At 47.0% G+C, this 20,576-nt stretch overlaps 1 protein-coding gene across 1 annotated transcript in view; it reads left to right on the top strand.

Moving 5' to 3' along the window:
* Positions 1-20,576, top strand: part of ATP1A3 (ATPase Na+/K+ transporting subunit alpha 3) — a 44,428-nt gene that overhangs the window by 5,901 nt on the left and 17,951 nt on the right. Inside the window, exons 2-12 of the mRNA XM_061597594.1 lie at positions 1,594-1,722; positions 1,916-1,975; positions 3,722-3,925; positions 4,069-4,182; positions 7,235-7,369; positions 9,685-9,802; positions 10,338-10,606; positions 11,235-11,433; positions 11,829-11,938; positions 12,613-12,747; positions 20,298-20,490. Of these exons, the coding sequence (XP_061453578.1) occupies positions 1,594-1,722; positions 1,916-1,975; positions 3,722-3,925; positions 4,069-4,182; positions 7,235-7,369; positions 9,685-9,802; positions 10,338-10,606; positions 11,235-11,433; positions 11,829-11,938; positions 12,613-12,747; positions 20,298-20,490 (1,666 nt within the window). The remainder of the gene's footprint in view (positions 1-1,593; positions 1,723-1,915; positions 1,976-3,721; positions 3,926-4,068; positions 4,183-7,234; positions 7,370-9,684; positions 9,803-10,337; positions 10,607-11,234; positions 11,434-11,828; positions 11,939-12,612; positions 12,748-20,297; positions 20,491-20,576) is intronic.

Genomic DNA, 20,576 nt, shown 5'->3' on the forward strand with positions numbered 1-20,576 from the left:
TTGTCTTGTCATCTCCTGCCCAGGGGGTGGGGGTGGGGGGAGAAAGCCACAAATTGAATGAGGAAGAAGGAATGGCTTTATTAGTTAGTAGAATTTCTAAAGGCACGACAATGCTAAAACCGCAATCCAATAAAACCAATAAGTGGATTAAACACTAAAATAAAAAAATGTATTAATGTTTTTAGTCCAATGTCTGTTTAAGCCCATAAAGAATTGCCTTGCTAGATCAGACCATGGGAACCTGCTAATCCAGTGTTGAATTCCAACAAAGGTCCCTGGAAGCTCACAAAAAAAGCATGAAGGTGACAGTCTTTTCCCTTTGTTTAGCTCTGGTATCTGATATCAGAGGTATACTGCCCCTGAACATTGAAGTTCCATTTATCTGTCAGGGCTAACAGACATTGATGGATGTGTCCTCTGTGAATTTTTCTAACCCTTCTGAAACACTGTTCAAGCTAGTGGAGATCATCTTATTCCATAAAGCAATTGTGCTGTGTGTGAATTAGGTCTTGTGGCACTTGTGGAAAATTGAACAGGCTCAGAGTTTGGTGAACCTCCAAAGAAGGGGAACTGCACAGCTGTGGGCTTCCTCCCAGAAGGCCTCTGTCCTTGTATGGACTCTTCATATGTAATGAGGAACCTGTAGCTCTTGTTATGAGACTCCGGCTTCCATCAGCCCCAGCCACCATAATTCCATTGTCAGGAATTATGGGAAGTGTAGTTCAGCAAAATCTGGAGGGTCACTTGCTCCCTATCCCTGACAAATAGGAGAGGTTTTTTTTGCTGATCTCTGTGATCATGATGGAGCAAAGGAAAGGTTTCTGTTGGCATCTGTTGACAAAGGAATGTCTGTTAAGAACTCTTGAACCTTTGGGCCCTAATAGGAGCTGCTTAAATAATTGAGTGTTAGAACAAATTAAACCAGAACTATCACTAGAAGCTAAAATGATGAAACTGAGGTTATCGTACTTTGGACACATCATGAGAAGACATGATTCACCAGAAAAGACAATAATGCTGGGAAAAACAGAAAGGAGTAGAAAAAGAGGAAGACCAACCAAGAGATGGATTGATACCGTAAAGGAAGCCACAGACCTGAACTTACAAGATCTGAACAGGGTGGTTTATAACAGGTGCTGTTGGAGGTCGCTGATTCATAGGGTTACCATAAGTCGTAATCCGCTTGAAGGCACATAACAACAACAAAATACCCAAATAGCTGCAGGGAGTTGCCTAAAAAGATGGCACTGATGATGGTGTTGCTTTGGGGCTGGGAGGTGTTTTTATTTTATTTTATTTATTATTGCATTTATATCCCACTATTTATATTCAAGGAGCTCCAGATGGCATACATGGTCCTCTCCCTCTCCGTTTTATCCTCACAACAACCCTGTAAGGTGGGATAGGCTGAGAGGCAGTGACTCATGCCAAAGTCACCCAGAGAGCTTTGTGGTTGAGTGGGGATTTGAACTCAGGTCTCCCAGGCCCCAGTCCAACACCCTAACCACTTCACCACACTGGCACTGGAAGCAGTTCCCCATCCCTATTTAACACCCTCACCTCTGTTTCTCTTTCTCTCCACCCCCCCCATAGTACGGTCGCTCAGATAGCTATCGCGTGGCAACCACGCAAGACAAACACGATGAGAACTCTTCGCCAAAGGAGAGCAAAGCGCAGCAGAAGGTCCGAGATCTGGATGATCTTAAGAAGGAGGTGGCGATGGTGAGTTCATGGGGGCTGTGTCGGCCAGGTTATGCATGCTGCCTGCTCCTGACCAGCAGATTGTGCAACAGGGGAGGTTGGGGCATCTAATCTTGCAGCCGTAGCTACTGGGAGCACTTAGCAGAGAGGGATGGCTCGAGACAGACAGCGAAGAGACTGCCTAATTCTCTTTCTCCCTTTTTGTGGTTCTCAGACTGAGCATAAAATGTCCATTGAAGAGGTGTGCCGAAAATACAACACAGACTGCGTGCAGGTGAAGGAACCCGGAGTGATTTCACCCAAGCTGTGATGCTAGACTTCCCCACTTTAAGGGCTGGGTTGGGGAGAATTGCCTCGCCCTCCTGGCTGAAGGAACATCAACGTGGGGAAAGTTGGCTAGGGAGTAGGTGGTGGAGGGGAACAGAACAGCCCTGTAAGGTAGGAGCCGTAGAGTTTTATTCTGTGGATGCAATTGAGAAGGGATGAACAGAGCAGTATTAGATATTTTATCAGTCGATCAAACAATCAATAGCCAATAACAGGGAGCCTGAGCTTCTGAAACAGGACTTGTCACACAAGTAGAAGAGACCCCTCTATCAGTGGCGGTTGGTGCTCCATGTGAATGCGGCACTGGAATCCACTTCAGGTTTTAGTCCGACAGCTCCTTGAAAGTATGGATTAAACCCCGGAGCGGATTCAGTGGCCCACTGACATGGAGCTGCGAGTTGCCACTGCCTTTTATGCAGAATGAGGACCGTAATAAAGAGAAGATGGCAGATAGGGGATCAGGGACAGAGTCACTGTGAACATCTCCATTAACACATTTGGATTACCAAAGACTTATAAAGTAGTTGGTTGGTGAAGTCAAGGTGGGCATCACATTCCATTTTGTTTTCCTAACTTCAGCTTCCTTGGAATTTCTGCAGTGGGTGCAATGGTGTCTAAACTTGTGGGGAGGTTCAGAGCAATAGTCTTTGACCTTTTCAGACCTGGGACCCACCTTCAACCCATTTCACATATGGCTGCTGTTACCACCCACTTTAGATCAGACTGTAATCTGGTGGAGGGTTCTCTTCCTCCTTTGGAAGACTAATGCTTTACAGCATTTTCATCTAGGAGGTTTACACTGCCTTTGTATTTCTCCCTTTTGCACTGTTGTGAGTGTGGCATTTGTAATGCAAATTAGTATTCTGGCTGTTGTAGGGTTGGTTGGTTTGTTTACTGCTATCTGTGGCTGATGCTAGATTGCTGTGGAAATGGCCTTTGAAGCTAAGTAGATTATTGTTGCAGTAACTTTGACAGTCAAGTCAGAGGTGGGAGGTCAGCTGATGGAGAAGGCATGAGGAGTAGGCTGCATACAGACTAAGAAGGATAAAGGCACTGGGCCACTACTAGCCATGATGGCTATGTCCTACATCCACTGTCAGAGACAGTATGCCTCTGAGTACCAGTTGCTGGTAATCACAAGTGGTGTACTCAGGTCCTGCTTGTGGACCAGGGGTGTAGTCGTCTAGGATCTTGGGGGGGTCTTAGACACCTTACCTTTGAGGGGGCAGAGTCCCAGCAGGGCCCCTATATCACTAGCATCCTGAGACAATCAGCATGAAAGGGGAGTGTGTTAGCCGCTGAGAAGAGTCTTCTAACATGCTTCCTTATCCTTTCCTGTTGATTGGAGTGAATCAGAATGGAAGGAGGGGACTCTTTTCAGCAGCTAATTGCTTATTGGCTCATAGGGACATCTGTTGTTGTGGGAGAAGGCATTAACAAGGATCTCATTCTTAACCCAGCAGCAAAAGGGGTGGTGGTAGCTTTGACTAACATGCACTTCTGAATTTGCCACTACACTACTGCTGTGGACTTCCCCCATAGGCATCTGGTTGGCCCCTGTGAGGATGCTGGACCACCTTTGGCCTGATCCAGCAGCCAGGCTCTTCTTCTCCCCTTAAGAGATGTGGGGTTGGCTCAGCAGCTCTGTGGCAGGGCATGGATGTAGTCCTTATTCCTCTGCTCTCCCCATCAGGGCCTGACCCACAGCAAAGCCCAAGAGATCCTGGCCCGAGATGGTCCCAACGCACTCACCCCGCCACCTACCACTCCCGAATGGGTCAAGTTTTGCCGCCAGCTCTTTGGGGGTTTCTCCATCCTCTTGTGGATCGGTGCCATCCTCTGCTTCTTGGCCTACGGCATCCAGGCAGGGACGGAGGACGACCCAGCCGGGGACAATGTGAGTGCTGGAGCAAAGGCCTTCTGCAGTGTCTCTAGGGCGCCCCTGTGTGTGGACGGAGGTGTGGGGAAGGGGCAAGGCAGGGGAGCCCTGTGCAGCTTCTGACACTCTGACTTCCTGTTTCCGCTCCTGCCTTGATACAGCTGTACCTTGGTATTGTCTTGGCTGCTGTTGTCATCATCACTGGCTGTTTCTCCTACTACCAAGAAGCTAAAAGCTCTAAGATCATGGAATCCTTCAAGAACATGGTGCCCCAGGTATGAGATGAGCTCAAGGAGTGTATGAATATAGGTTGCCATGCAACTGGTACTGTATTGGTCCATCCAGTGCTACCAGGTAACCAACAGCAGGGTGTGAAAAACCCTCCGCTGAACTCAAGCTCCTGCCAAACTTTGCCCCGACCCATCGTATTCTGCCAGGATCTATGTATGCGTAAACTACCAGGTTCAAGGTTGGCTCTGTTGGAATATATGTGGTTCAACTCCAACTTGTGGGTTGAGGCTGCATGGGGTTAAAAAGGATAGTTAGAGAGGAGACCTCTTGGTTGCTAGGCTAAACCTGTCCTTTGATCTCCTGCTGTCTCTTCCTTCCTGCTAGACTGATATGCAGAGGATGTTGATCCCAGTTTCCTCCTTCCCAGTCTTCTCCTTTCTCTTGAGAGGGGAGCAGACATATTCCTTTGTCTCTCCCTCTCCTCCAAGCATGAGGGCAAGCACTGGGCTCCGTGTTTGTGCTAGTTAGCTAGATATAGGACTCTTTCCTATCAAGCATGTACTTCCAGAATAAAGTAGTTATTTCTTATTTTAAAGCTTAAAGTCTCTGTCTGACTAATTTGCAGGGAAGGTATAATCTTTAGCAAGGATTCAAACACACACACACAAGCTTGCTCAGAACTCTCCATTCCCAGCATCGTGACTCTCCGACAGGCTCTACCTCTGATCCTTGGGATTCCGCTCTGGCTCCTCTCTTTACGCTCCAGGGGTCCATCCAGGCTTCTCCCCTCTGGCCCACCAGATGCTCTCCGGTCTGCGCCCCCTGCTCTTGCTCAACAGCCACCGCTTCACAAATAAAAAATTGCCCATGTTATGTCTGAGCAGTGACAGCAGTGAGAGAAAAGAGAGCCGCCTCTGGACCTCCCGCGTGCTTCGTGTTGCCCCAGCAGATTTGATTTTCTCGTGAAGAAAAAGGCAAAAGCAATCATAGTTCCACGAAGGCCTGAGATACACGTTTCGATGCATCATTATGCTTGGTGTGATCTAATACAGGAGTTGTTATGAACTGTGAAGTATGGGTGCACATCCAGTTAGATCAGCAGTGGGGAACCCATCCACCCCTCACCTTACCGGCCTAATTAGGTCTGCTAGGCCTCCTGATTTGGCCCATGAGGGTGCTTGCAACGGCACCGCACGATGCTCTGGAAATGCTGCTGCTGAGCTGATCATTGGCACTTGCAAATTGCTGCGCCTTGATTTAAAACCATGTGGGCAAAGGAAACTGGGTCACCTGATGCCATTGTGTCATCAGGTGATTAATAAGTAGGCAGACCCACTCACGTGCCAGACTTGGCTCACTATTCGTGTGTGTGTGTGTGTGCTGGTGATAAAGATCTGGCCCACCAGCTGGATCCTGGTTCCCTCTCCTGAGATGGACCCTGCAACCATGACAAAAACAAAACAAAACTCATGAAGGTGCAGAAAGCTTTCACCAAAGTGTCCTGTTCAGGCACTCTTCTGAAAGCTTCTGAGCAACAAGTGGAGAGGGATTCCTGGTCACAGACCAGCTTCTAAGCAACTTTAGCTTAGAATCTCCCTTCATACTTTCCCTCTCAACACAGGAAGGTCAAAAATAGGGCTGGCATTCATGGGGACACTGAGGACAGGGCTTGAATGTACATCCCTGCCTCCTCCCCACTTTTAACCAGAGCTTGGAAAAGTTACCGTTTTGAACTACAACTCCCATCAGCCCCAGCCAGTATGTGCTGGTTGGGGCTGATGGGAGTTGTAGTTCAAAAAAGTAACTTTTCCAAGCTCTGCTTTTAACCCACATGCTTCCAGGAGAATTTTTGAAAAGGGCTATTGATGAACACTAAACAAAACTCAAGGGGTGGAAGCATTGCTAGGTGGAGGGTTTACCTGCCTGGTACATAGTAGTTCCTTCTCCTCCCCCCTTCTGCATCCAGAACAACTGCAGTGGAGTGGGAACTGAGTTTCCATTTGGAAACCTTTCAAACAATCTCTCACAAGGACATAAGAAAGAATGGCCATGTGTAAATAAGTAAAACAAACCCATGATCTAGGAAGTATAAGAAGTTCTAGTGGACAGAGCATTGGATTTAGATCCAAGTTCAAATCCTAGATTTAGGATGCAATCCAATACACACTTACCTGGGAGAAAGTCCCATTGAACCCAATGGAGCTTACCTCTGAGTAGACATGTATTGGATTGCAGCCTTAGTTAGAGAGGGTTTGTATCCAACTAACTTTTACTCAAAGTAAACCCACTGAAATTAATAGACCTACATTAGTGCTACCACTCTCAGAAGTTTGGGTGGTGGCCCGAGAGAGGGCATTCTCTGTGGCAGCCCCTAAGGGATGGGATTCCCTCCCCATAGAGGTGCATGTGGCACTTTCACTGTGCAGCTTTTGTCACATTATGAAGATGAACCTCTTCACCCTGACTTTTGACTCTTGGAAGATATATTTTTAGGACCCTCTCCAGTTGTGAATATAATTTGTTTTAATTGCTTTTAATAATGTATTTTATATTGCTGTGACCTGCCCTGGGACCTACTGTTGGAGGATGGGTAATACTAATACTGTCAATTAATTTTAATGGGTCTACTCTAAGTAGTACTGGATGCAACCCAGAATCAAACCCTAGCTCTGCCTTTTGCAACCTGGCGCCCTCCAAATGCTTTGGACTACAGTTCCATCAACCTCAGCCAACACATAAATCCTAGCTCATCCATGAATCAGCTTGCTGGCTTTGAGCAAGTCATTATCCCTCAGCTCTCCTGTCTGTGAAATGGGAAGAGAAATAATCATCCACCCCAGAGGGGTAGTGTGAGGATGACTAAGACGATACGTTAATGACATATTGCAGGCTGGTACAATTATAGTTGGGGCCTTTGCAAGCTGGAAGTGCTAGATGTGTGATGAATAAATTACAAATGATAACCCTATTACTTCCATCTGTCTTGGAGACAATGGTCTTCTAGGCTAGGGGGATCTGTTGTAGGGGATGTGTGCCAGTAGCTGAGAACCCAGAATATCTGCCTATCTACCTAAGTTTGCCTCTCTCATCCCGTAGCAAGCCCTGGTCATCCGGGAAGGCGAGAAGATGCAGCTCAATGCTGAAGATGTGGTGGTTGGTGATCTGGTAGAGGTGAAAGGAGGAGACAGAGTCCCAGCTGATCTAAGGATCATCTCAGCCCATGGCTGCAAGGTGAGAGAGCCCAAGTGTCTCAAAGCTTCTTCCGTTCAACAGGATGCTCTAGTGCATGGACCATCCAGAAACTTCAGCACTGTGTCATTTGCCAATGGTTCTCTCCCATTCTGAAACACAGAAGACATCATGTAGCCAACCGCAGGGCCAAATAAGACACGACATCAGCCACATTTTTGAATCCTCATGATTGAGATTCTCTTCTTCATTTTTAAGAAACTCACAGCTGTCACAGGGAAAAGGAGTACTAACTGAAAACCACAACACGTGTGGGGGGGAGGTTTTTTTAGAACTTTTCCCCATATGTCATTTTCCTAATGAACATCACTCTTCCAAAGCTGCTATTTGCCACCAGAGCTGCTATTGGCAGATACAAGGAGGGTTAACACCCCCTGTGCTCACTGGTCTCTATCCAGATTGCCTCCCCCCACCCCTTCTCACACAGCTACTGCAAGTTAAAAAAGACGTGGAGAATCCCAGCTGTGAAATCCAAAGATGTGGCTAGTAGCATTATGCCTAGTTTGAGCCTGAGATTCAGAACATTGCTGAATTGGGAGAAAAGATTCAAATTATTATTATTATTATTTATTTATTTATTTTGTATCCCTCCCTTCCTCCCAGCAGGAGCCCAAATTAGCATCAAATTGTTTCCTTCAATCATCCCTATGTAGAATTGTCCCATCAGCCGATATGTTTCTGTCTTTCTTCCTTATCAGGAAGAAGGAATTGAGTGTTGACTTCCAAAGAATGCTTCAGTACATGAGAACAAAGAGATTTATTTAGTGTAAGGGCGCAATCTGTCAGGATGCCTTCCTGAGCAAGTCCCCATTGAAATTAGGGCTGGCACCCAAAGAAATCATAGTTGCTGAAATATGCATGAGAAAAAACACACCAAATATTTCTAAAGGAAAACACTTTTATTTTAGATTATGCATGTGGGTATATGAGGAGTCATCTTAAAACAGGTGTTGGGAACCTTTGGCCTGTAAATGTTGCTGAACTACAACTCCCATCATCTTGGCCATTGGCCATGCTTGCTGGGGCTGATGGGAGTTGTAATTCAGCAACATCTACAGGGCCAAAGATTCTGTGCCTGTCTTAAAAGAAGCATTCCCTCTTCCTTCTCTCAGATGCCTATTTTTAAATGTCTACGATGGGTATGCCTCATTTTAGTTTGTATATGTATTTGCAGTGAAAGAATTATTTATTTATTTCCAAAAATTCTGCAGCCTGTTTTATTCATTGACACCTTTTTTAGCCAAAATGTTGTTAAATTACTGCAACAGCACTGCAGCCCTAATTAATTGGAGTTGCATGAGAACATGGAGGTGTTTGTTTTGATCTGAGAACATCATGATGAGTTGGGCCTCATCTTTGCCAGAATTTCATAATATGTGAAGCAGCTGTCATGCAGAACCTAAAATTCAAATTAATACTGAAAGTCTTGCATACGGTGTTTGAGCATTTGGAAATGTGAATGTTAACATCTAAGTTAGAAAAGATTTAATGGGCTTATCCACATGGGAGCATTACTTCATACAAAGATGCTGTTTTTACCTCCGTTTCCTATTTGCACTGTCCACAGAAAGGGCTCAATGCCAGCTGCAAACACCATATTTTATATTCACATTGAGGGGAAAGATCAATCACTCTGTTTCCTGATGACCACACCCTCTAATTTAACATTTCCACTCCCTCTGGTTACCTGGCAACTGAGTATGCTTTGTTCTACCAGTCAGTTTCATTTTTTAAAAACAACAACCTGGATGTGCGATTATTTGTATTTTCACTGGTACAATATAGCTGAAATACAAATCTTTGTTTGAGCAGTGTTATGCTTTTGCACACAAGTTAGGGGGAAAAGAAAAATTAGGCACCATTTACAGCGACATAAAAATGCCAGCAGAACCGGAGAGAGCAGCTGGAAGTTGCTCTTCCGCTCACATGAAATGAAATGAAAGGAGGGAGGGGGAGGGAGGGGGCGTGGAGAGGGGAATGATTGACACCCCCACCTAAAAGCATTGGAGCAAAGTGTCTGCAAGCACCAGAGATACAAAGTGAAGACTTTTTTCCTTCCCTTTTTGTATTATCAGAGGATTGGGTTAGTACGGTTTTACAGAGGGAAAACTGTGTGATAGCGTCTATTTGCCAGTAATGTCACGTGAGCCATGCAAATTAAAAGGGGATGTAAGTAGCACCAAACACACAGTAAACCACAGCGTAGATGAGCCCTAAGTGCAAGTTTTCATGGCATGCATTCCATTTCTAGAATGTTTTTTTTTTAGTTGACTAACTGCATGGTGATTTCTCTCCAGGTGGATAATTCATCCTTGACTGGTGAATCAGAGCCACAGACCCGATCTCCAGATTGTACCCATGACAACCCTCTGGAGACAAGGAACATCACCTTCTTCTCTACCAACTGCGTAGAAGGTACAGCCAGAGTTTGATGTGTGTGTTTGTAGGAAGCAGTTGGAGAGGGGCCTAGGGCAGGCGATTGCAGGAACATAGAAAGCTAACATATATCAAGTCAGACCATTGGTCCATTGGCTCAATATTGTCTACCCTGACTGGCAGCATCTCTCCAGGGTTTCAGGCAGGAGTTTCTCCCAGCCCTACCTGGAGACACCAGGGATTGAATCTGGGACCTTCTGCATGCAAGGCAGATGCTCTGCCACTGAGCTATGGCCCTTACCCACTTATCAGGGGATTGCATGTTAGGCCGGAGGGCGTTCATGGGGCTTATCTACACCACAGACCTAAATTAGCGTAATGATCATTCCCTTTCCTCAAGGAATCTTGGGAAACCTAGTTCTGTGAGGGGGAATAAGAATTTCTAACAAGTAAAATTCTCACTCTGGCCTAACTAAAGTTCCCGAGATTCTTTTGAGGTGGTCATGACTGGTCGCAATCTGATATAAATGTTATGTAAGTATGTTTACACTTGAGTTGTCTCTTATCCCACCAGGTACAGCCCGTGGGGTCGTCATTGCCACCGGTGACCGCACTGTGATGGGTCGAATTGCCACACTTGCCTCAGGCCTGGAGGTTGGCAAGACCCCCATTGCCGTGGAGATAGAGCACTTCATCCAGCTGATCACGGGCGTGGCTGTCTTCCTGGGGGTGTCCTTCTTCGTCCTCTCCCTGATTCTGGGCTACAGCTGGCTGGAAGCTGTCATCTTCCTTATTGGTATCATTGTGGCCAATGTTCCTGAGGGGCTCCTGGCTACTGTCACAGTAAGTACCTCAAGCTGGTCAGGGCTAGAGAAATGTTCTTGACGAGATAACAGAGGAACAGACTAGGTACTCAGGCCTATAGCTGGAAATATTGTGGCTAGAGAGATTAAATGAGGTGGCATTTTAAGTTCACAGAAAAACATCAAAAGCCCTACATTAAAATTGCCTAATATGTTTAAATTAAAGTTATTTAAACTGCTATCTGCTATTCACTTCCCTGGGAGTAAGCTCCTGGAACTCAATGGGACTCACTTCTGAGAAGACACATGTAGGATTGACCAATCAGTGTATTAATTTTTTTTATTAAAATAAAATGATAACTATCTGGACTTTCTTCCATGCACCTTCAAACTACACTCAAATTCTTCCTGGGGAACTGGGAAGAACAGGCTTACACATTTTCACTTATGATTTCTTTCAAACATTTAAATTTAAACTGGAAATTTAAGGAAGCTTCCAGGAATATCCCTTAGAATACCTAGTCTAGTATTGCAGTAAATATCTGAAGAATAGAAACGTTGTGAGTTGCAAAGAATTTGCCAACAAATCTTTTGCAAAAATGAGGTGTCCTTATTGAAGGTTCTTTCCTGCAGGCAGCCCACCTCTGAGCCCTGTTTCTCTCCTCTAGGTGTGTCTGACGTTGACGGCCAAGCGCATGGCTCGCAAAAACTGCTTGGTGAAGAACTTGGAGGCTGTAGAGACTCTGGGCTCCACTTCCACCATCTGCTCGGACAAGACGGGGACCCTGACTCAGAACCGTATGACCGTTGCCCACATGTGGTTTGACAACCAGATCCATGAGGCTGATACCACTGAGGACCAGTCTGGTGAGGGCTATGGGGAGGAAGGGAACCAGGTGCCCCTCAATCTTGGGGTGAGAAGCATGGTGGAAAGTTGCCATGATGCATCTTCTCGGGTGGGGCAATGTGAAGTGAGGGAGTTTCTGTCTCACCCTCTGTACTCTCTAGGTCACATGTGGGGAACCTTTGGCCCTCCAGTTGTTGCTGAACTCCAACTTCCATCATCTCTGGCTGTTGGCCATGCTTTCTGGGGCCAGTGGGAGTTGTAATTCAACAACATCTGGAAGGCCAAAGGATCCCCACACCTGCTGTAGGTTCTCTCTCCTCACTCTGTTTTCCATTTTCTCAGGCCAGTTCCATTTCCCCCCTTGGCTTACAACTTCACTCCCTGACCCCTTCATCTGCCTTTTTCTTATTTGTAGGCACGGCCTTCGACAAGAGTTCTCCCACTTGGGTGGCCCTATCCCTCATTGCAGGGCTTTGCAACCGAGCTGTCTTCAAGGGAGGTCAGGAAAATGTGCCCATCCTCAAGGTGAGAGCAGGACACACAGTCCTCCCTGAGAGCAGGGGCGTCACTACCGGGGTGCGGAGGGTGTGGACCACACCCGGGTGACACCCTGAGGGGGGTGACACCCAGAGCTGCCCTGCCCTGCGCTGTTGCCCAGCAGAGGAGCCGAGAAGCGCTCCGGGTCGGCGCAGCCAACTCCTCCTCGGAGGCGGGCGGGCGAGAAGGAAAGCAGGTGCCCGCTCGCTGGCGGTGAAGCCGGCACGGGCCTTCCACCGCCAGCTTGGAGCGCGTGCGTGCACGCGCGGGAGGTCTGCACCCCCCCCACACTCCTGCTAGTGATGCCGCTGCATGAGAGGATGTGAAGGAGACATACGTGGGTCTCAGTTGAGAGGTAGAAAGGCAGGAATTTGGGTAGGGTTGTGAACTATGATGAAGAAGAACAAGTCAAACCAAGATGTCCTTGAAATGGTTAGGTTTAAAAGTAGGTGCCTTCATTTCTATACTCTCCCTTCTGAAAGAAAATAACATAGTAGTTGACAGGCTGATATATATGAGATTTAGGGGTTGGAAGGCGGGTTAGAGATTGTGAAAGTTTGACATGACTTATGCCGAGCAAAGGAATGTGGTGGGTGGAGGTGACACTGCGAATGGTCAAAATGCCCTGCCTGGGTTTAAAATCTCCTCTCTTTTGTTCACAGCGTGACGTGGCAGGAGACGCTTCTGAGTCAGCCCTGCTGAAGTGCATCGAGCTCTCTTCTGGATCCGTCAAGCTGATGAGGGAGAAAAACAAAAAAGTGGCTGAGATCCCCTTCAACTCCACCAACAAATATCAGGTACAGTCTTCTCAGGGTGGCCCCGCCATCCTTCAAAATGGTATCAACTACTTGAAGAGGACCAGGCCTGGCAGGGGGCATTCCATATATTGCCCTGCACCAGGGTTCTTAAGAAGCTGATGTTATTCACAGAGTGGGGAGCAGCAGAATTAATACCCTCTCTGCAGCTCTTCTTCCCATTCTCTAGAACCTTCTCTCCAATATTCTCTTCATATTCATCTATAAATACAATTTGCCTACACCCTAGAGCTCCAATGTCCCATTCTCCTGCCTTCCAGAATTTTCCTTCATAACTTTTCCTCTCACCCCATAATGGCTGGTATAATACCCTCCCTTTAGCTGCCTCATAGCCTCAGCCTCATATTCTAGAAGGGTGCCATTCTCATTTGTGGCAAGGCCACGATCATGTGACCTGCCCCAATTATTACTGCTGATGAGCACAGGCTTTATCGATGAGAAAGGTGTTCAGGCCTTAGCCTCCGAATTGGTGGGTGCATAAATGTGTGGGACCCGGTCGGCGAATATATCTCTGGCTCCTCCCCAGTTAAAAGGAGAATGGCTCTTGGGAAGGTGACCGCCTTAGCCTTGTTAGAATTTGACTCCAGGGCTAAGCCACCATTATGCGGGATATAGTAGCGACTGCTTCAACACAACCTAGTGTTTGGTCAGGCCATTCTTCCATATTGGCAGCCTCCTTCCTTCAAGTCTCCCTGAAGGACATACAGCCAATCTCCAGGCTTTTTTTGGTTTTGTTTTGGTTCCACAGCGTCACCGCCAGACCATAGCCATCTTGACAAAGATCATGGCCACCTGGCTTACAGGCAGCTCCCAAGCAGTCCTTAGTTTTATCATTGTAACGGTATAATGTACCTTATCCCAGTCTGCATTTGTACTGGAATTGTTTAAGATGCTTTTAAGATGTTTTGTTTTTAAAATGTTTTTAGTGCTTTAATATCTGTCTCGAGTACCCTTTGAGAGGAAGGCCAAGATATAAATTTAATAAAATAAATTTAATGAATAAATTTAAATTTAATAAATAATAATGATAAATAATAAAGTTCCCCCAAGCCACTCTCCAAGTAAGAGCCTCCGGAGCCACTATAGGCAGCACTTCCTTGCTGTGAAGTTCAGTGGCCACCTCTTGGCCAGTTTTGTGAAACAGACCAAACCTCTGGTGATTGGAGCTGCCTCATCCTCTTTCCACATGCATGAACACATTTTTCACCTTCGCCATCACCCTCTCTATGTGCACGCATGCCAGAATTGCTGAAGCCCAAGAACATTGCCGCTTCGCCTTCCAGAACCTTTGGTGACAACATTCACTTCATCTTTGCCAAGAAGTACCTAGCAGACACTCTGTTCTGCAATCCCACAACCCATGTTCCAAAGCTGCCTTAACCAATTTCCATCTCATTCATCTCTGCCAGCAAATAACAGGTGCTAAACTGTTCACTGCTTCTAATATCTCACAAAACAACAGCCTGGCCCTGTTGCCTGTCCCCAACATCTGCTTCTCACTTAGAGGCACGCTGCCTGAACATGGAGGCTAAGTGACTGTAACTCAGTGGTACAGCATCTGCCTTGCATGCAAAAGGTCCCAGGATCAATCCCCAATATCTCCAGGTAGGGCTTGGAATAGATTTCTACTTGGAACCCTAGAGAGCTGCTGCCAGTCAGTGTGGACGATATTGAACTAGATGGACTGATGGTCTGACTTGGTATAAGGCAGCCTCTTATGTTCTGTTTAGGTATCATGGCCATTAGCGAATGATATACCTGTCATCTGAATGGCCTCATTTTTTCATTTTTTTAAAAAAAGCCATCTCAATTAAACTGGTGGCCGCCACCACCTCCCCATATCCAGAGGCAAAAAGTTCCACACAGTTATTCTCCAACGTGTGTGGAATTTACTTCCTTTTTTTCCGCTCTCGCCTACAGAATGCAATACTCCTTAGTTTGCAACCCCTGGGTCACATCATATTTTACAAAGAGTGACCACTTAGCCCTGGCTGACAGGCATATTTTCCTTTCAGCACTTCAGAGCAGGAAACTTGCCCCCTCCAACAAGAAAAGAGGGGGAAACCCATAGCTCACTGGAGGCCTTCAAGAGGCAGCTGGACAGCCATCTGTTGGGAATGCTTTGATTTGGATTCCTGCATTGAGCAAGGGGTTGGACTCGATGGCCTTGTAGGCCCCTTCCAACTCTGCTATTCTATGATTCTGTGATCTGCCTTGCATGCAGAAGGTCCCAGATTCAATCCCCAGCATTTCCAGGTAGGGCTGGGAGAGAATTCTGCCTAATATCTTGGAGAGCTGCTGCCAGTCAATGTAGGCAATACTGAGCTAGATGGACCAATGGTCTGACTCATATAAGGCAGCTTCCTACGTTCCTAAGATTTGTTTTAAAGGCTAGGATGACTCGCCTGGAAACCTGACACTTGCCTGCTGCATCGGAGGATCCCAGCCTGGGTCTGGTTTTTATTGCTCAACTCTTTGTATTCCACAGTTCCCATGGCGAGGACTGAGTCAGTGATCCCAATACAGCTCCCCGTTCCAGGATTCACAGGCCCATCATCCTTAATCCTGCCTCCTTCACCAACAGCTGGGGAGGATTAGGCAGGATTTCCCCTGTGCAGCAGTCTGGAATGATTGGCCACAGTGGACACGTCCCTCTGGAGCCAGAAGAGGTGGTGCCTCTGTGCTAAGTTGATGCCTGTCTCTGTCACTTTTGCCCAGGCCCAATGTGTGCCAGCTATGCACTGTGCTGTGTCTTACAGCCCATCGCCAGCATCTCCTGTCCTACATAACCTTGGCAGCCGTGCCAGCAGGGCTTAACGTCAGCCTGGTTTACCCGGATCAGTTCAGTTAGGCCATCAGCCACCACCGTATCCAAATATAAATGGTGGAACGGTGAATAATCAAATGGTGAATAGGGTTCCAAGGTCCAAATAATGGAACGGTGAAAATCAAAACACTTTTATAACCAGCCACCTCAAGTGCAAAACAAAAAATACAGAGCTAAATATCCCTCCACCAGGTTTACATTGTCAAATGTGGAAGCTGTCTCGCTTCACACTGACCCAGTTGAGTTCTGCTACCTAAATTCATAAGGGATTCTAGCTGCACTAACAGTAATAATAATAATAATAAAATTTTATTTATGAGTCACCTATCTGGCCGAATTAATGGTCACTCTAGGTGACGTACATTTACATAGTAAAATACAATAAAAACCAATGAAAACCAAAACAGTAATTAATGTACCAATATTAAAAGCAACCTACCCCAGAAATGCCATAGGCCTGCCTGAACAGCCAGGTCTTCAAGGCCCGGTGGAAACCTATCAGGGAAGGGGCATGGCAAAGATCAAAAGGAAGGGAATTCCAGAGGGTAGGGGCCACAATCGAAAAAGCCCTCTCTCTGGTCCGCACCAGCCTCGCTATCTTAACTGGTGGAACCGAGAGAAGGTCTTGTGTGGCTGATCTCGTCAGGCGGCATAATTGGTGATGCTGGAGGCGCTCCTTCAGATAAACTGGGCCGAAACCGTAAAGGGCTTTAAAGGTTAATACCAACACCTTGAATTGGGCCCGGTAAACAACTGGTAACCAGTGTAGGTCTTCTAACACCGGAGTGATGTGATCACGGCGACGGCTGTTCTTAATCAAACGTGCTGCCGTGTTCTGTACCAGCTGTAATTTCTGGACCGTTTTCAAGGGTAACCCAACGTAGAGCGCATTACAGTAGTCTAAGCGGGAGAAGACCAGGGCATGTATCACCCGTGGGAGCAGATGGGCAGGAAGGTAGGGTTGCAGTCTCCTTATCAGATGTAATTGATACCAAGCTGCCCGGCTCACTGCCGAGACCTGAGCCTCCATGGACAGCTGGGAGTCAAGAATGACCCCGAGGCTGCGGACCTGGTCTTTTAGGGGCAATTTTACCCCATTGAACACCAGGTCTATATCCCCCAACCTGCCCCTGTCTCCCACGAGCAACACCTCGGTCTTGCTGGGATTTAGTTTCAGCCTATTCCTTCCCATCCATTCACTTACGGATTCCAGGCACTTGGAAATGGTGTCCACTGCCAACTCTGGTGAGGACTTAAACGAGAGATAGAGCTGAGTGTCATCCGCATATTGGTGGCACCGCAGCCCAAATCTCCTGATGATGGCCCCCAGCGGCTTTACATAGATGTTGAATAGCATGGGGGAGAGGATAGAGCCCTGTGGCACTCCACAATTGAGAGGCCAAGGGTCTGAAACCTCATCCCCCAATGCTACCCGTTGGTGCCTGTCTGAGAGATAGGAACGGAGCCACCGTAAAACAGTGCCCCCTATTCCTAATCCCTCCAGGTGATCTAAAAGGATACCATGGTCAACGGTATCGAAAGCCGCTGAGAGATCCAGGAGGATGAGGAAGGTGAATTCTCCCCTATCCAACGCCCTCCTCATATCATCCACCAGGGCGACCAAGGCTGTTTCCGTTCCATGTCCAGTCCTGAAACCCAATTGGAATGGATCTAAATAATCTGCTTCATCCAAGTGTGTCTGTAACTGTTTAGCCACCACTCGCTCAATCACCTTGCCCAGAAATGGTAAATTAGAGACTGGGCGAAAGTTATTCAACTCTTGGGGATCCAAGGAGGACTTTTTCAGGATGGGCTTTATGACTGCCTCCTTGGAGGCTAATGGCATTGCACCCTCTTCCAAGGATGCATTTTCTATTGCCTTGATCCCTTCGCTCAGTCTCTCTTTGCAGCTCATAATGAGCCACGAGGGGCAAGGATCCAACAGACAGGTGGTTGGCTTCACAGTAGAGAGCACCTTGTCCACTTCCTCAGAGGGAAGAGGCTGAAACCAATCCCACCGTACCGGAATGCAACTGGCCGGCTCTGGCTCACTTCCTGTATCCACGGCGCACGGAATCATGCTCTTCAGGCGCTCGATTTTATCGGCAAAGTGTTTAGCACATGTGTCACAGGAGGCTTTAGAATGCTCCATGGGTTCCTGAACAACTGGACCGACCAGATTTCGGACCACTTGGAACAACCTCCTGGGACAGCACTCTGCGGATGCAATAGAGGCAGCAAAGAATTCCTTCTTTGCTGCCCTTGTTGCTACCTGGTAGGCAGCTATTGCTGCTCTAACCAGTGTCCGATCATCTTCAGAGCAAGATTTCCGCCACCGGCGCTCCAGTCGTCTCACCTCCTCTCTCAGAACTCGCAACCATGGTGTATACCAGGGTGCTATCTGAGCTCTATTCAGGGGAAGAGGACGTTTTGGAGCCACCCGGTCTACTGCCCTAGTGATCTCCTTATTCCACTCCATCACCAGGGTTTCGACCGGGCGGCCTTCAGCCGGCTCCAAATCTCCCAGCGCATTCAGGAATCCTTTAGGATCCATCAGGCGTCTGGGGCGGACCATCTGAATAGGTCCTTGTCCCCTGTGGAGGGTGTGTGGCATTGAGAGGTCCATATTCACCAGGTAGTGATCTGACCATGACACGGGGTTAGAAGAAACAGCCCCCATTTTCAGAGCACTTCCCTCCCCTCACGAGAGGGAGCCCAGCCACTGTTCCATGGTGCTCCACAACCAGAATATTCTAAAATAGGCAAGGGCAGCTGCTGGTGGTATGTGGGCAGGATCAGGTACTGCAGCTTTGTTTGGGTGGTCTGAGAAATTTTTAAACAAGGTGTGGCCGAAATGTTGCCAGTGTATATACACTTTGCAAAAATAACATATATACATGTTATTGGAGGGCTGTCACGTGCACATTCTGCTGATGGTGTTTGCTGCTTCCAGGGTTTTTTCTGGGAGTACATTGTTCCATTGCATGTCTCTCCTACACCGATTATTTCAGACTGTCCAAGGTCATGTCGTCCATACCTGCAAAGTCCTGATTGCTGGATGATGCTAACTTTACAGTGGAGCCTTCCCATCTATCTGTAAAGTCATCTGACAAGTCCCTGATGAATAAGTACGCCTCTCCAAAATACAGCAATCGATTACCCTACTGTGGTTTTGTTTTTTAAGACAAACCCAAGTCTGCAATTCAGTTTAAAACTGACGTCAGGAGATCATTGCTAGCTGGCTAATGACAGAGGCATATGAAAAGAGAATGCCAAGATACCTACTTCCCCCACAAAACCACACATTCTAGCCACATAACTAGACTTACATGCTGCATCCTTTGATTAATATAAATGGTCTGTTTTAGTGTTGTGTCTTTCAGACTGTGAGCCTACCGGCAGGGACTATCTTTTTCTAAACATCTGACTGCAGCACTTTAGGCATGGGAAACATTATTAATCATATTAGCTCCAGCATCAATCAGTAGTTTGTTGAAGATGAAGCCTGTTGCCCAACTCGTATAACAATTAGGATTGGTGGTGCTTCTGCACCATGTACGTTCAAACAGCCAACTTTGTGCCCTCGTTGCTCCATCTCAATGAACATTCAGGCTTGGAGATGTGAAAAGCGCTGGCCTGGGCACTGACTGTGGGAGGGTTAATCTAGGAATTCTGCTGAAGTGGCAAGACAGGAAGCGTGCTTGGTATGTGCTTCCTCTCACAGGAACATAGGAAGCTGCCTTACGCTGAGTCAGGCGATTGGTCCATCTAGCTCAGTGTTATTTACACTGAACGGCAGCAGCTCTGCAGGGTTTCAGGCAGCAGTCTGCCCCAGCCCTACCTGGAGATGTGGGGGGTTGAACTTGAGATGTTTTGCATGCAAGGCAGATGCTCTACCACTGAGCTACGTCCCCTTACCCTTACTCTCCCTGTGGGTTTGTCAAAAGGGGAGGTGAGGTGTGTTCTCTCTCTGCATGACTACTTCGTTCCGCATTTTTAAATGGACTCTAGGCCATTTACACACACTTTTAACATTAATTGGAGGCTGATCAGGGCTCTTAAGGATAGTTTAATTGCTGCTGCTATAATTTCTATTACACTGCTGGTGTTTAGAGTGGTTTATTTTTATTGAGAAATACGGGTTTTTATTTGTTTTATTATGTGAACCACCCTATAGCTCTGAAGGACAGTATACAGATACTTAAATACAGAAGAGAACACACATCTCCCCACTTCAGATGGGACAAGTTCTAGACATGTGGGAGAGGAAGCACACTTCTTTGGAATGCAGAATGAGATTGTTGAATTCTAGACTGCGCCACTTCAGACAAGTAAAGGATTCAATGTTCTCCTACATGAAAAACAACAACCCCCAAACAGCACTCCACTACATGTAGAAAGCTAGTACACAATGGAGAAGGGTTTTCTCAAGCCCACTTCCTGATGAACTAGTTTACTACATGAGGGGAATTTCTTTACATGGAAAACAATGTAAAAATGTGACACCCACCTTTACCTGAAGTTTGAAGTGGTGCAATAAAGAATTTTACACCTCATTCTACATAACCTATGAACTGGTGTGTAGTATCTTTCTGGTGGACGGAATTCAGGGTTCTTTGTACTCTGGTGGGTGTTGTGAGGAAGGTTTTCAGACAGCACCCAGGTTGGATCTGGAAAGGCTAGTCTGTTTTTCTCCACCTTGCAGCTCTCAATTCATGAGACAGAAGACCCCAATGATAACCGCTACCTGCTGGTGATGAAGGGAGCACCTGAGCGCATCCTGGACCGATGCTCCACCATCCTGCTTCAAGGCAAAGAACAGCCCCTTGATGAGGAGTTGAAAGAAGCTTTCCAGAATGCTTACCTGGAGCTGGGAGGTCTTGGTGAACGGGTGCTAGGTATGGATGGCTAGGGACAGGTGAGGGGGACCAGGCTCCTTGGGGGAAGATGGGTAAGGGCTGGTGAATGTGAAGTGCAGGTAGAC

The sequence above is a fragment of the Rhineura floridana genome, chromosome 15, assembly GCF_030035675.1.
Source record: "Rhineura floridana isolate rRhiFlo1 chromosome 15, rRhiFlo1.hap2, whole genome shotgun sequence".
Classification (NCBI taxonomy): Eukaryota; Metazoa; Chordata; class Lepidosauria; order Squamata; family Rhineuridae; genus Rhineura; species Rhineura floridana.